At 44.2% G+C, this 15,795-nt stretch overlaps 1 protein-coding gene across 1 annotated transcript in view; it reads left to right on the forward strand.

Moving 5' to 3' along the window:
• FER1L6 (fer-1 like family member 6) overlaps positions 1 to 15,795 on the forward strand; it is a 149,093-nt gene that overhangs the window by 112,490 nt on the left and 20,808 nt on the right. The window contains exons 31-37 of the mRNA XM_079134392.1: positions 511 to 636; positions 3,330 to 3,457; positions 8,592 to 8,762; positions 10,231 to 10,391; positions 12,676 to 12,818; positions 14,964 to 15,052; positions 15,481 to 15,579. Of these exons, the coding sequence (XP_078990518.1) occupies positions 511 to 636; positions 3,330 to 3,457; positions 8,592 to 8,762; positions 10,231 to 10,391; positions 12,676 to 12,818; positions 14,964 to 15,052; positions 15,481 to 15,579 (917 nt within the window). The remainder of the gene's footprint in view (positions 1 to 510; positions 637 to 3,329; positions 3,458 to 8,591; positions 8,763 to 10,230; positions 10,392 to 12,675; positions 12,819 to 14,963; positions 15,053 to 15,480; positions 15,580 to 15,795) is intronic.

The following is a 15,795-nucleotide window of genomic DNA, read 5'->3' on the forward strand; positions in this document are numbered from 1 at the left end:
CAAAGTTGCAGCTAGCATTTGTTAGGCACCTCCTGTATGCAGGGCCTTTAACCCGCAGCATGCTGTGCTGGCATGGCATGGATGTTGCACTTTGCCGATCTCAATTTTAATCCTAGTTATAATCCTAACTAGCTGCATAGCCTGGAACAAATTGTGCCACGTTCCTGAGCCTCAGATGCCTCATCTGGAAACAGGAATACTGCAGTGGGGATGGAATGAGATGGGAAGTGTGAGCGGGTGAAAGCACCCTGGGTCCTATTTGCTGTGTTCCTTAAGAAGTGGTCCTGTGACAAGGGTGTTAATGTACCAACCCCAACCCACCAATGTCCCATGAAGATGCTCAGATGCCAGCAGTTCACAGGAGCTGCCTGAGGACATCCCTCTGGCAAGGGCAGCACTGACCCCGGTCCTGCTGATTCCCAGGCTGTGCCCATCCAGCTAGCTCTAGGCTCTGATTTTTGGAGGTACACTGATCCTCTTGTTTCAATTCGTTATGTTTTATGGTTCCAGGGCTCCTTCTGCATCTACAAAAGTCCCGAGGATTCTAGCTCTGAGGACAACGGGCAGCTAAGAATCCAGCAAGGGATTCCATTCAACCACCCTGTCCAAGTCCTGATCAGGGTGTACATTGTCGCGGTGAGCCCCTGTGCTGCTCCGAGGGGGTGTAGTAGACTGCATGGGTTACCAGAACAAAAACCACAGCCAGGGTGGCTTCGACCACCAAAATCTGTTTCCCAGTTCTGGAGGTCGTAAGTCCATGGTCAAGGTGCCCAGGGTTGGTTTCTGTGAGGCCTCTCTCACTGGCTTGTGGGGAGAGAGAGATCTGGAATCTTGTCCCCTTCTTATAGAGCCACAAGCCCTATCAGATTAGGCTTTATGACCTCATTTGACCTTAATTATCTGCTGAAGACCCAATCCCCAGTCAGCAGCCAGAAATTTCATTTTGAATATATTTCCCGGAAAAACATTATCTCTGCTGGGTTTCCCCCTTTCTGAAAATAACAGCACAAAACTTTAATTATGAAACTTTTGGGCCTGATTGGCAGGACTCTGGGAGCCAAATAGCCACACCTGCTTTGTACCATCAAGGCAATTGTACAGACCCTAGTAGTTCATGGATTGTTCTCATCGTCCGACTTTGAACTTGACTTTCATAATTGTATTTGACTGCAGTAGTCATCTTTCCTTACATTACCTATCTCCTTTTTAAGAAGCATAAATGAAGCATAAAATAAAAATGGGCTCTTCTTTAATTTGAGGGAGGACCAGCTGTTCTTCCACCCTGCAATTCTTAGGTTTCCTTCATCAGCCAAACAACCACTATGTGCCAGGGACGTTGGGACAGAGAACAAGGTCACTGCCCTCAAGAAAGTCCCAGCTACCTGGAGAGATTAGAAGTACTTACACTGACAATGCCAGGTAGTCTCTGTTAAACACCCACCCACGGGATGGTTCCAGAGCAGCCTTTTCAAAGTTGAGTTATTCATGTCCTGGGAGATAATTAACCTGCATCCCTCGAGAAACAGACAGTGTGTTCAAGTAAAGTTGAGCAATGATGAATCTAATAATTCATTTCCCTTCTCCAGTTCCTGAGAGTCACAAAGCTCATTTGCACATTCAAGACTCTGAGAATTCCAGAAGCAAAGAGACCTACTGAACTGTGAAATCTTGAACACCATTCTCTAAACTTATTGCTCCATGCATTTTTTTCTTCTACAGAAAAGCCTAGAGAACTAAGGTTTGGGGGGATGCTGTTTGGATATTCCAGAATTATGAGAGTATGACAGTAGGAAAGAGAGGGAGAAATTTCAATAGACCACAAAGGCTAGAGAAGCATTTGCCACCTTATTCCATGTCCAGCACCCTCTGGACCAAGGACAGGAGGGCAGATCAGATTCCTGTCCAGGAGGCAGCATGGAGAAGGGAGGACAGGAGGACTTGAACAGAGTCAGAGAGTGGTGGCCCTGGGTTGCAGAAAGGGAGACATTCACTGCATTAGGGCTTTCACTGACCTTTCCAGTAGTGGTGGCAGTGTGTGGTTTCCCCTCTCATCTTGATATGTAACTAATTAAGTAATAAATTAACTTTGAAATATTTTAATTTAAGAAAACACTAAATGGAGTTTTTAAAACACCACTTTAAGTGGCATAAAGCAAAACATTTTCCTCACCTCTATTTTTTGGGGGTGGCAGGGAGTTCACCTAAACGATATCTTGGAATTCTTTTTAAGATCAGTAAATATGGGTTTTCATTCCTAATAGTAACTGCATTGTGTTTTCTTAAATGAACGTATTATTCTTTCATTCATTCATTCACTCATTCATTTATTCAACAAATATTAAAAGACCCTATTTTATGTCCTAGAGGTAAAGTAATTAATAAGACAGACAGTGAGTGCCCTCAAACTCATGGAAAGTGCAATCCGGTTGAGGGTGGTATGGGGATTAAGAAGATAGGAAAATAAAATAGCAGATAAATAATCAGTATTAATGTTAGAGGTGACGGCTATGTAGAGAATTATAATTGGGTGATGTGACAAGAAGAAATGGAGGTGGTACCATTTTGGATTGGATTTCTCCCCCAGTGATTGACATAAAGTCAGTTACCCTTTTTACCTATGAAGCAGTGCTCTAGGGACTTTCTTTCTGATGTGCTTATGCCTGTCTGTCTGTGGGATCCAGTCTTAAATGTGGGATTCTCACTGCTGCACTGCAGGGTGGAGCTGCTCCAACTATTTGATGGACAGCCTTGACCTTGGCCTCTGCCTGCACAGTATTTGATTTTGATAGTTTAAGGCCCAGCAAGCCTGGAATCAGTCTTCACTCTCAGACACAGATCGTCCCTCAGCAGGCCACTGTGAATGGGAAGGGACTGAGGGGTCATGGGTCAGAAAGCACTGATGCTGGGAGGGCCCTTCAGGTCCACCCCTTAATTTCACGCTCAGGTCTAGAGACAGCACGACTTTCCCGAGGTCACACGAGTAGGCAAAACTAGGATTAGAACTTCACTCACGCTTTCTGCCTCCTGGTCCAACATGTTCCTTCTTAATCTGTGCCCAGAGCTGCTTTCCACTGGGGAGACATCACCAGAGAAAGCTGAACTTGGGCAAAGCCAATAATTTTCCTTTTGACAGCAAAATGGAGATGCTAAAGCAGTGGTTCTTCACCTTGGCTGTGCACTAGAATCATCAAGAGAGCTCTAAAAATCCCAAAGTCCACATCCCATGAAATCTAAGTGTCTGGAAACAGCACTTGGGGAATCCATTTAGGAAAGCATTTATGACCCCTGAATGCAGCCAGTGCTGAAACTCTTTCTTTTTTTCTCCCCAGGCATTTAATCTTAGCCCAGCTGATCCAGATGGCAAATCAGATCCCTACATTGTGCTCAGACTTGGCAAAACCGAAATCAAAGAGCGTGACAAATACATCCCCAAACAACTGAACCCAGTATTTGGAATGTGGGTGGTCATCCGGCTGTCCTTGTCCTTCCTGTGTCTTCTCCTGTGATGTTTCTTACAGGGGTGATGTGTGTATGTGCCTGTGTTCATGTGTAGGGGAGTCTTGGGTTAAATAGTGGTGGATGTTAAATGATGACTTCTGCTCTTGATAATAGCTAATCAATTCTGTTCATGGAGACAGGTAGAATTTTCTGTGGACCCCTCAGGAATTTGGTAGTACACGGTAGTCTTCATGCAATTGCATAGCGTTCCAATAGCCATTTCCTCAATCTTAAATTTAAGAGGCACCTTGAAGGATCATCAGCTTCCACCTCCTACTTCTGGACAAAGAGGTTTCTTTTTTACAAACAAGGCAAAGTCCTGAGAAGTTAAGAAGCATATTCAAGTCCACACAGTTCCTAATTAGAAGAGATGGGGCCAGATGTTTCATCTTTTGTCCCCTACTGGACAGATTTTTCTATCACATCATTTTGCTGTTAATTTAGAGTGGCCACTGAGATCAAAAAATTGAACCAAGTCCCCAGTTGTGTTTTGGTTTCCTTCAAAGTGATAAAACTCATTGCATGGGTACCTGTGTAGATGGGCTGGTCACCTAGGAGTTCCCCACCCCACAGCAACTTAACCACCCTCATTGCTGAGTCACACATTGGTGTCCCCTGCTTGAGTCTGTACACCTGGCTGCCCCTGACTTTGGAATAAAAGAAACCCAGGTTTCTCTCTGTTACATACAAGTTGTGCAACCTTATGCAGATGACCTAACTTCTCTGATCCTAATTTTCTTCATCTGTAAAGCAATAGTATAGCACCTGACTCTTCAGACTCCTTTGAAAGAATATATGAAGCACCTAGCACGTGGTCTCTGCTAGCACACAGTTAATACTCAAAATACAGCTCCCTTCCCTTCCTCCTTGAAAATTTTAGCAATGGATACACTTGAAATACATTTAATTTCTTTTTTTTTTTCTTAGTAACTAGGAGTCTGGGATGAAATCTCCATCAGTCTCATTTAAATTCATTTACGTCTTTGTAATCACTTTGGACCCTCTGACATTTGACCAGCATCAGTCTCTTACATTTTATAGCTCCTGAGAAGATGAGGCAATAAATGATCTTGGCTGTCCAGATTAATGGGGAAGTTGAAATGGCAGTGCCAGGGAAACTCACCCTTGCATCTCTGATCCAGAGACGACCTTTGTCATTGCCTGCGTTGATGTCACCAGCACTTTGTCCTGCCAAGTGCTTGGCAGACTCTGTTCACTAACTGCTTTCATCACAGCACCTGGAATTAGGCTGGTTTTATGACCCATCCCGAGGCCATGGCAAACAGAGAGGGATGATGGACGATCCCCGCCTGCCTCTGGCTCTGCAGGGCTTCTTCCAGAAACTCTCCAGGTGTGGCTGTCTTGTCAGATGTATATGTAATTGTTACTCAGGGACAAGAATTGCTGGCTCCACATGATAGCCTTCCAGCAGGGAGAGTGGTGAGCTCCCGTGTCTGACCTGGGGTCTTTATGTGAGGCTGTCATGGCCTCCACACCTCATGCCCTGGCTGCTCGCCCTGCCTTGCGCTCTCCTCGGTAGCCTGACATGAGTTGATGCCTTGGTGTTTATTGGCCGTCTCATGCTCCCTGGTAGAATGGAAGATCTACTTGAGCAGGCCCTTGGTCCACGCCACGTCCCAGCACCGAGGACAGGGCCTGGAACAGGAGAGTACTCTGAGTATCTGTGGAATGAAGGAATGACAAGTGCACAGACTGAACTTCTGCCACGGTCAGTGGGATCTGATGGGACCTGTCACTGTGCATCCACCTGAGGCTGCCTATCCACAGGCAGTTCCTCCTGGGTGGCCCTCAGTTTCCCAAAATGCATCCTGATATCTCCATTGCCTTGACCGTCAGCTGATCTGTGGGGGCCTCTAGCTCCCCTTGCTCATTCACACCTTGCGTTCACATTGTCCTGGCCATGTTCTGGCCATGACACACCTTGTTTTCCTTGTCCACCTGCAGAACTTTGTTCAGTCCTCACGGTTGTTGTGAGTCTGCCCTGCGTCAGGCACCCTAGAGCCTCCAAGCTTCCTATGAATGCTGGGAGAAAAATAAGTCAATGCGTGATTCTGAGAAAGCGTGGCAAGTCCCGTGAAAACCCTGGGAGGGCCCTGGCCATCGTGGGGAACTGGGGTGTTGGGTGCTCTAGAAAGCAGCCATGCAAAGTCCAGAGTAGGGAGAGGGCAGGATGAGGCAGGAGCTGGGACTTTCACCCAGGTTCTACCTCAGAAGAGACGGGTGGCCACCTAAGAATGCATATCGGTTCCTAAGGCTGTGCCTCACACTTTCAGTGGCTGGGGGTCTGGAAGCAAGACGCTGGCAGGGTGGGCTTCTTCCTGGGGTTGTAGAAAAGACTCTGCTCCAGGCCTGCCTCCCCGCTGCTGGTGCCTTGCTGGCTGTCCTTGGTTTGGAGATGGGTCATTACAGTCACAGCCTTCATCTTTACATGGCCTCTTGCTGCATCTCTTCACATTGTTCTCTGTCTCTGCATGTCCGTCCCTGCATCATTTCCTCTTCTTATAAGGACACCAGTCATTGGATTAGGGTCACCCAGCAACCTCATCTCAACTTGATTATCTCTATAAAAGCAACTTTTCCAAAACAGGTCACAGTCTAAGGCACAGCAGTCAGGACTTCAGCTGGGATACATAAGCGTACACTGTATATCATTCCTGCTTATTATTAGGATATTATTACTTTGCTCTTAAGGCCTTTACCTGGTGGAATGAGGCCTTCCCAAATTATCAAGGACAATCTTTCTTAAGTAAAGTCAACTAGTGGTAGATGTTAGTCCCATCTGCAAAATACCTCCACAGTTATACCTCGATTAGCGTTTGCATAGCTGGGGACCATGGTCTCCCCAAGTTGACGCATTACACCCACCTGCACACCGCGAGGAGTTTGCAAACATTTGTTCTCTTCAATGAAGACAGACCCTAGGTGGCAGATGTGTCAGGTGCTGGAGAAGAACGAAGAGGTTCTCACCCCATTTCCATGGAGGCTGCATGCTCCTGGAGGAAGCATGCATTAACTCAGACAAATATAACCTTTCTTGTGTGACATATAATGGAGAGGTGTATGGACTTTTGAGACTACACAGTTAGTGAATTTGACCTGCTTGGGTCAGATGCTGAGATTAGAAATTCCTCAGATCTGGAGCCGGGAGCATTCCCATGCACATTCAATCCCCCTGAAGAGACTTCTTTTTGTTCCCTGATTCCCCTCTTCCAGGAACACCTGGCCTGTGACTCCTCTAAGCCATCGTTTTTAGCCACTTTCTTATCTGCCTTCCCCACCCAGAAATGATTCTACTTCTCTTAAAATCTATAGTACCTGGCACACAGTGGTTGTGCAATAAATGTCACATGAACAAATGAATGAATGAGATGAGTGAATGAACAGAGGAACACCGGACATCTTCGCTCTGCAGCTCAGGGGTCTGCATGCTCTTACTGTCTCCATGTTTGCTCATTTCATGATGCATTATCTTTCCTCAAATCTGCATTGCAGCTAATGATAGCATGTCCCAGCACAAGCTGGTGTAAGTCTAGTGTTGCCTGGGTGACTGGGGAAACCACCACCATGAGCTGTTTTGGGGAACTCCAAATGACAGTTCCAGTTGAAATTAAGATGAGGTTAATCTGTGAGCCCAGCCTGGGGAGATGGACCAGAGCAATCGAGTCCTTTGTCATGGTTACCAGGGATAGCTAAGTACTTATTAAATCCTTCAGTGGCAGCCAGCCCTGGTGATCAATGGAGGCTTTTCCCTGTGACCTCCTGAATATCAATTACAGGCAAGAATCAAATCTTGGAGCCCAGGTAGGCAACACTGTGCGTTCTGATGGAAGACACCTGGGCAGCCATATCCTTGTCCTGCTGGAACACCTGTCAGTCACCATCACCGGAGCTGCCATGTCAGTGCTTTTTTCTCCCCTGGGAAGGTTTAATTGGCTCATGGCTGTGCTGTGATTGCAGTCTCTGCCACACTGAAGAGGGAGTGTCAGGACTAAGTGACCTGACCATGAGGACATCCGACCAGACAGGCCCATGGACATGCAGGAAATTAAAAGCCCACCACTCTCCATCTTCCTCTCTGTCCCTTGATCCTAGCCCAGCCCACCTGTCCCAGAGGGACCAGAGTCTGCAACAGCTAGAGAAACACTAGTGCACCTTTGACTTTATGGTTAGAAAGACGTTTCTCTAAAATACCACATTTCATTCAAAGTTTAATTCTTAAGCATCTGCTCTGATGCAAGAACTCAGTAATATGGATAATCCATTGTCACAAGAAATCTGACAGCATTGCAGCTTCTTTCCATATCTCATAACTAAGGACTTGGAAAACTAGGTTTCGGGGTTTTTATCTGTAACATGGGATGTGGCGATTTCTGAGATCCCTTGCAGTTCAAAGCAACATTCATTAAGTATCCTTTTTGCAGGTCAATTTAAGCTCCAGCAATGCAGAGACTGAAAGAGCAGGTCCCTATTCTTAAGAGGCTCAGGGTCTCGTAGAGAGAGCATGTTGGGAATATTTTGTTCTTACAATTTTTCAGAGTTTTCTTTTCAAATAAATCTAGCTGGTATTCCTTGATAAAACAACAATGGAGGGAAATGGCAATTTATTGGGCTTGAGTTGCGTGTTTGGAGGTGAAGTGTGTTTTATATACACAGCATTGCCTTTAGCCTCATGTATGTTAGGAAGACCTATTTACCCCCATTTATGCAGAGATGAATTAACTTACCCTGGTTGTAAAACCAGGAGGTTGTCGATTGCAAACCAAGATTGCAAATCAGTCCCATTTGAGACCAAAATCACTAGTTGAAGACTCTTAAGACATGGCCCATCAAAGGGGAAATTATTGGCTATTGGAAATAGACAATTAAGGACACAATGCAGAGTGTTTTGGTACCTATTGAGTCTCATAATTTTGGTACTCAGTTCAAAATTAAGCTAAACAAATATCTGTCCAGGGTGAATGGAATTGTTGAGCAGTTAGTGGATATGAATAGCACTAGCTAAAAGCGAACCTGGGAAAAATTCCTTCTGTTGCCAAACATTGTAAATCCTGAAGCCTCTGCTTGGACTGCAGGTCATTCGAGATCCAGGCCACATTCCCAAAGGAGTCCTTGCTCTCCGTGCTAATCTATGACCATGACATGATTGGGACAGATGACCTCATTGGCGAGACCAAGATAGACCTAGAGAATCGCTTCTACAGCAAGCACCGCGCCATCTGTGGCTTGCAGGGCCAGTATGAAATGTAAGTTCCTTCTCCCACAGAGACACCACTGGAGGCCATGACCATTCAGGGCTCTGGACTCTGTGTCCCCCTGTCAATTGCTAGGAAGGCCAGACTGGCCCAGCTTTCACATCCCAAGTGTGCTCCATATCAGCTGTGCTGGTTTGGGGACATTGCTCTGTGCACTTGAGGGTCACCAGGCTGGGGATGCAGCTCTTATTTAGAACCCAGGGCAGGTTTTTCAAGAGTCAGGGCTGAATCATGATATACTTGTTCCATCAGATGTGCCCTGGCAGGGAATGATTCTAGAAGGATTAAATAAGGCAGATGTCAGTATCTCAGCATCCTATAATGATGCTGTGCGTCACCCAGCAAGTCTAAGAGCCTTATGTGGAGAATCTCTTTCAGTTTCCTCAAGAACCCATTAAAATATTATTTTACAAATGAAGGAAGACTGGGCCTAAATCTCTTTTCAAAGATTTTGAATTATACTTAATTTAAAAATGTAGACTACCAACTTTTTTTTTTTTAAAGGCATGTTGTGTCTGATATCTTTTTAAAATTTTTTAGTTGTAGATAGACACATGCCTTTATTTTATTCACTGTTTTATGTGGTGCTGAGGATCAAACCCAGTGCCTCACTCATGCTAGACAAGCACTCTACCACTGAGCTACAACCCCAGCCCATATCTGATATCTTAAAATTTTTTTTTACAAATTTCAGCTGGAAAAACAAAGAACATTCATTGGTGTTCCATGTATAATTGTAAGACTATTTTCCTGAATATAAAATAACACACAGTCACTGTAGGAAATTTAGGAACTACTATAAATTCAAACTAATACCCTAATTATTCAACCCCAAAATAATGTACATAAACATTTTTGTGTATTTTGTTTTAATATTTTTCTATTCTATTTTTCCCCAAAGTTGAATTCACACTATCCATGAAGTTTTGTCAACTGCCCATCATACTAATTAGCCCTTATATTTGAAGATTTTATAATGTCATCAGTATTCTTTGTAATCATACTTTAATAGCTCTATAGTATTCCATCATATGAATTTATTATAAAATAATGGAGTCACTTTGCCTTCCTAAACTGTAGGTCACAAATACTTTCTTTATTCTATTATAAATATTGCTGCTGTGAGCATTCTCATGTAAAAGCTACAGAGTACCTCTTTGAATTCACTGGGTATCCGTGAGTGGATTATTCTATCAATGGGGATTATTCTATTAAAGTGAATGCACATTTTAAGGACTTTCAATGTACTTGTGACCAAATGACCTGTTAGAAGGACAGTGTCCATTCACACTGTCACTGAGGAAGTCAGACCCTGATCTCCTCCATGGAAAGATTTCTAGCATGTGAATCTAAGGTGCCTGCATGGGTCATCCTTGGGCAGCCTGTCTGTGGGGAACCTCAGTGTGTTCTCCAGGGGAAGTCAGACCTCACCCCTTCTGTAACTTCCTCCACATTTCAGAGAAGGGTACAATGCCTGGAGGGACACGTCCAAACCCACGGAGATCCTCACCAAGCTCTGCAAAGACAACAAGCTGGATGGACCCTACTTCCGCCCTGGGAAGATACAGATTGGAAGCAAGGTCTTTTCTGGAAAAACAGTCTTCACCGACCAGGACACTGGTAACCCGCTACAGAGTACTCTGCTGTAGCTCTTCTCTTGAAGAGCATGATTCCATGGCATTCCAGGGCATAGTGTATCCCCTATCAGAAAGAAATGCATACCCACGGTAGAAATATGGAAAAGCAATTAGGAGAATGGAAACCACTCATGATCCCCAAACTCAGGCAACTAACCGTGCTGCATTCTGACATATTTCCTTGCTCTGTGTGTGTTCGTGTGTGTATGATATATTATGTCTTTAAAGAACTAGAAACATGCCATAGTTTTGTACCCTGCTTTTTGGATTTCTAATAGGTTATATGATTCTGTTTTGTTCTTTCAAATGATCATGGATAATATTCCATTTCATGGCTATGCTATTTAGTTACATCCTGCTCATTTTTTTATAAAGACATTAATTAATTGTAGCATTGATTAATTAATGCTACAAGTTCCTTATCCATATTTTTGTACATTTTTTTTTTTTGGATTTTTAGAGTATCGATCATAAAGTAGGATCAGGTCAGAACACAGACCATAGCCTCAAAATTAATATTATATAGATAATTGGATACAATCAATTGTCCCATAAATGCTATACCAATAACAATCTTATTTCAACACCAACAAGTAGGTTTTCTACACAAGCATAATAGCACATGCCAGGAAGGTCCCAGAGAGGGTTCCATGTATTCAGGATAAAAAAAAATCCACCTTTGTTTTAATGATAGAGAACAACTCTTTACTGTCACATCTGTGCATTGCCACCAATCTAGAGCAGTCCAGTGCTTCTGGTGCAAAGAGTTCAATTAAGGACACAATGCAGGGTGTTTTGGTAACTACTGAGCCTCATAATTTTGGTGCTAAGATTTCTTTTTGCTTTGTACTTCAGTCCCACAAATCCTAGGTTCTTGCATGCAAAATAATTGGTACTGCAACAGTGTATGAATGACATATTGATGGATTTCTGTTGAGAAAAGTACATTTTTCACAATATACTCTAAAGTCAATTTAATTCCTTGATCAGTGTTCTACATTTTATGATTATGTAATTACCTTTTTGCCCACTAAAAATCTAAAATTGTGTTAGGGTCAGTTCCTGACTGATTAAACTTTATGGCAAAGATTTCATTCATTGGTTTTTGTTTGTGCCCATCAACTTTTTAATTGATTATAGTTACTGTCATTGAGAGATTTATTTTATGGTTCCTTTAAAAAAGCCAAATTCTACTTTCTTTAATCAAATTTGGTCCTTCTAAGCTTTTTGAAGATTTTATTTTCTCAATTTTTGTCTTATTTTGGGAGTATTCTTCCTGCTGCTATTTTTATCATAAATTATCTCCTTTGGAGAGAATCTTTCCTGTGGTGGGGTTTTAGTCAGCCTTTCTTGCTGCTGTGACTAAAAGGCCCGACCAGAACAATTGTAGAGGAGGACAAGCTTGTTTAAGGGCTAACAGTTTTAAAGGTCGCCATACGTAGACAGCAGGCTCCATTTCCTCAGGGCTTGGGTGAGGCAGGATGTCATGGTGGAAGAGTGCAGTGGGGGGAAGCAGCTCACATGACAAACAGGAAGCAGCAGAGAATCCACTCACCAATACAAAATATATACCCCAAAGGCACGCCCCCAATGCCCACCTCCTCCAGCCACACCCTCCCCATGTTCAGTTACCACTCAGTCAATCCCACCAGGGGATTAATTCACTGATTGGGTTAAGACTCCCAGAACCCAATCATTTCTCCTCTAAACCTTCTTGCATTGTCTTACACATGAGCTTCTGAGGCACATCGAATGTCTAAATCATAACGGTGAGTATTGGTGTGAGGGTGCATCAAGCAATAATGAGAAACAAGAGATCACTAGGAACAAATATGGTACCCACGTCATGGCTGTGCTTAGGGCTGTCCTGACCCCAGGCCCTCTTAGTGCAGTGTTACCCACAGTTTCACATTCCCTGAGGCACATCCTCTCCCCTAGCCTGAAACCAAGCAGTGATTTATGGATTCTAGAGGAATCTGTCTTGGTGGGTGGATGGAGCCCCTACTCCAGAACCCCTGCTGCTCTGAGTCTCTTGTCAACCTGTCCCATCTCTCTCTCCTCTCTCCCTTCCCCACTTTCTCTCTTGTTCCATTTCCCCTTCCTTTTTCTCTTTGCTGTCTTTTCTCTCCCCATTTCTCTGTATTTTTAAAAAATGAACCTCAAAGGAAGTGTTAAGGGGCACCTGACAGTCCTTGCTGCCTTGTTTTTGGGAACCCCCATCTGACAAGTCACCCAGCTGACAAGTCTCTTTGTCTTCTTCCCTGCAGAGGAGACGGTGGAGTCCTATGAGCACTTGGCCCTCAAGGTTCTCCACTCCTGGGAGGATATCCCAGAGGTGGGGTGTAGGCTGGTTCCTGAGCACATAGAAACCCGGCCGCTCTACCACAAGGATAAGCCAGGAATGGAGCAGGTATCAGCAAGACGGGCCCGGCCCCAATAGGAGTGCTCACCCCCAAGGGGTGTGATGTTGTCCCTAAAAACTAATCTCCAGTGTCCTAGAGTATTGTGTGTAGGGGGAATCTAAAGATAGATGCCAGAAGCTCTCCCACCCACCTCTAACAACCAAAAATGTTTGGCCTCTCGTGGGTGGAAGGGCAGGGATGCTGCTAAATCAAACATCCCCCAATGCACAGGACAGCCCCCACCTGCAACAATGAAGAATATCTAGCCCAGAATGTCTATTATGCAGAAGTTGGAGCCAGTGCCAGACTTGGTATTTTTCCTTTTTATGATTTGAGTTCTCAAACTCTTTGGTAAATCCTGACATTTAAGGAGCTTTAAAACCCATCAGACATGCCTCAGACCTTGTCTAATATCTGTCTTTAGATTCTCCCCCCCACACACACACGCTCAGAGTTTTCCTAGAGAAGCAACAGAGGGTAGCTGACCTTGAAGAACTGGCAAGAAGAAACCGTGTGGGAAAAAATCAAACCTTGGAGCAAAGCCAGGAGTCAGAAGGAAGAGGAGACAAACTTGGTTAAGAGGCTTCTGTGAGCAAGGCCCTTTATACAAAGCCTCTCACCTGTTTAGGACAATCATACAATGGTTTATCCAAACTGGGGCCATCTTGAGTGAACAGGGGCACTATTAATAAATGGAAGGGACACACATCAGGATTTTCCTAAACAGGGATTCGTGGTTCCCCTGACTTTACAACTTAATGCAGCTCCATATTGGGTTTCTATAAATTGATCCCCACTTTTAAGATGAGGAGACTGAGACTGAGAGGGGCTAAGTAACTTGCTCATTGTTTCCTGGCTGGCAAGTACAGAGCTGGCATTTCCCACAGACCGAGTGAGTCCCTCCCTGGTGCTCTGCCACAGGCCAAGGTGGCTCCTGCCCCAGCTTAGGATTCACTCGCTCTTTAACTGGCAAAGCATGTGAGCTCCAGTGTAAAGGGCCAGCAACGCCTGCCCTGCTGTCCCAGTAGTATCTGGGGACAGCAGGGGTCGAGGCAGGGGGTGTCCACCTTGGAAGAGTAAACTCTTATCAGTTGTAGAAGCTGATTGTTTCTTGAAATGCATTGCCAGATGTTTGAGATATGTTGGTAATGGATCCTTCATTTTTTCCTGTCAGATGTGACTTCTTGATTAAGGATGAAAGTTAATGTACCTTTAGACAATAAATCATCCCAACTTTCCTTAGGACTCCATTGAGTGTCCTTCCCAAATGTTAAACCTTTGCTCACATTGTTCATCTTCTGAAAACCTTTCTTTTTTCTCCCCTAGTCAAAACCCCTCTCCTACCCAAATCCTTCACACCCTTCCTATACTGTCGGAATTCCACCTCCTTATAAAATCTCCTTTGGTTGTCCCAGCCCTCGTCACTCTCTTGTCCTCTTGCCTGAGCTGATGAGTGTTTATAATGCACCCAACAGTTGAGCATGGAATGCAAGGAGCTTCTCCTCATGTGTTCTGAAGTCTCTGGCCACAGGGTAGAGTTCCAGGCAACGGACACAAGGCCTAAACTGACACTAATTAGCCACAGAACTTCAGTTAATTTCCTTGACTTCTCTAAGCCTCTATATGTAAAGTAGAAGCATGGTTGGGGTGGATGTTAACAGAGATAAAGGATGTGAAGGTACATTGGAAACGAGGAAGCAGATGGTATTTTCCCCTTCTTGATCTTTAGAAATGTGTAGAAAGAGCAGGGTTTCCAAGGTAACAGACAAGGGCTGTATCAGGACTCTACTACTTTGCTGTGAGTAAGCATGGTCATGAAGTTTTCTCATCTGCCAAAAGGTAGTAATGGTACCCCCCCCCACACTGGGGTATTGCAAGAATTTACTGTGTATCAGTGCATAACACTGTGTCTACCACATAGTAGCTGCTCAGTAAGGATCTGCCCACCCTTCCCCTGTTAAAATATAATCTAATTCCTAATAAAAACTTATGTTCTGTCTTTGTTAACATGTATACTACGCATGTACAAAGGTACCACGCTAAGCCCTGAACTCATTTCTAAATGAGTAAAGGGATCTGCTAAAAATATGCATGGTCAATAAGCTTTGCCCCTTACCCTCTCACAAGGCTAATTATCTTAATTTCTTAACAAGGGCCGCCTGCAGATGTGGGTGGACATGTTTCCCAAGGATATGCCTCAGCCTGGACCTCCTGTGGACATCTCACCAAGGAAACCCAAAGGGTAAGCCAGCTGCAGCCCAGCTTTAGGAGAGGAGGCCGTGGTAGCAGACTAACTGGTCGTGGCCTTTGATCTGGTGTCTGATAGGCCACCTATACTCATACCCCACTTTCCACCTGCTTCCATACCGCAGGGAGTAGGTGATGGTGATAGCGGTGGATGAAATGACAGCTTTTGATCTTCAAGTTCCTCATCTGAAAATTGCCTATTAATAGAAGGAGAATCTGCTCAGAGTAACTGGTGCCCTTGGCAAGTCTGAAATCTCCAGCCAGGATCCTGGTTCTGATGGGACCAAGACCTTGAGTGCTGATATTTCTGAAGTTGGCAGATACGAAGACACTCAGGGACCAAAAGCGGCACTAGAATCACACTGATACCAGTTGAGTCAGTGTTCAGGATCATCTACCTAATGCTGCCTTCCCCCTCCCCAGGTATGAGTTGAGGGTGACTATCTGGAACACGGAAGATGTCATTTTGGAAGATGAAAATATCTTCACGGGCCAAAAATCCAGTGATATTTATGTTAAAGGGTAAGTGTATCAACAAACTCCATCCTTCCTTCCTTTCCTCCTGCTCCTCACTGCTTTAATCCCTAACCAAATCTTGACCTCGTGGAAGATGCTGCACCCACATCTCATAGATGTAGCTCATCTTAATTTGTTAGATAAAGTTAGATTAATTAGAACAAACAAAAAATTTAAAAATATTTTAGTAAATTTTATTATATAAACATGTTTCAATTAGAT

The sequence above is a fragment of the Sciurus vulgaris genome (genome assembly GCF_902686455.1).
Source record: "Sciurus vulgaris genome assembly, chromosome: 1".
NCBI classification, from domain to species: Eukaryota; Metazoa; Chordata; class Mammalia; order Rodentia; family Sciuridae; genus Sciurus; species Sciurus vulgaris.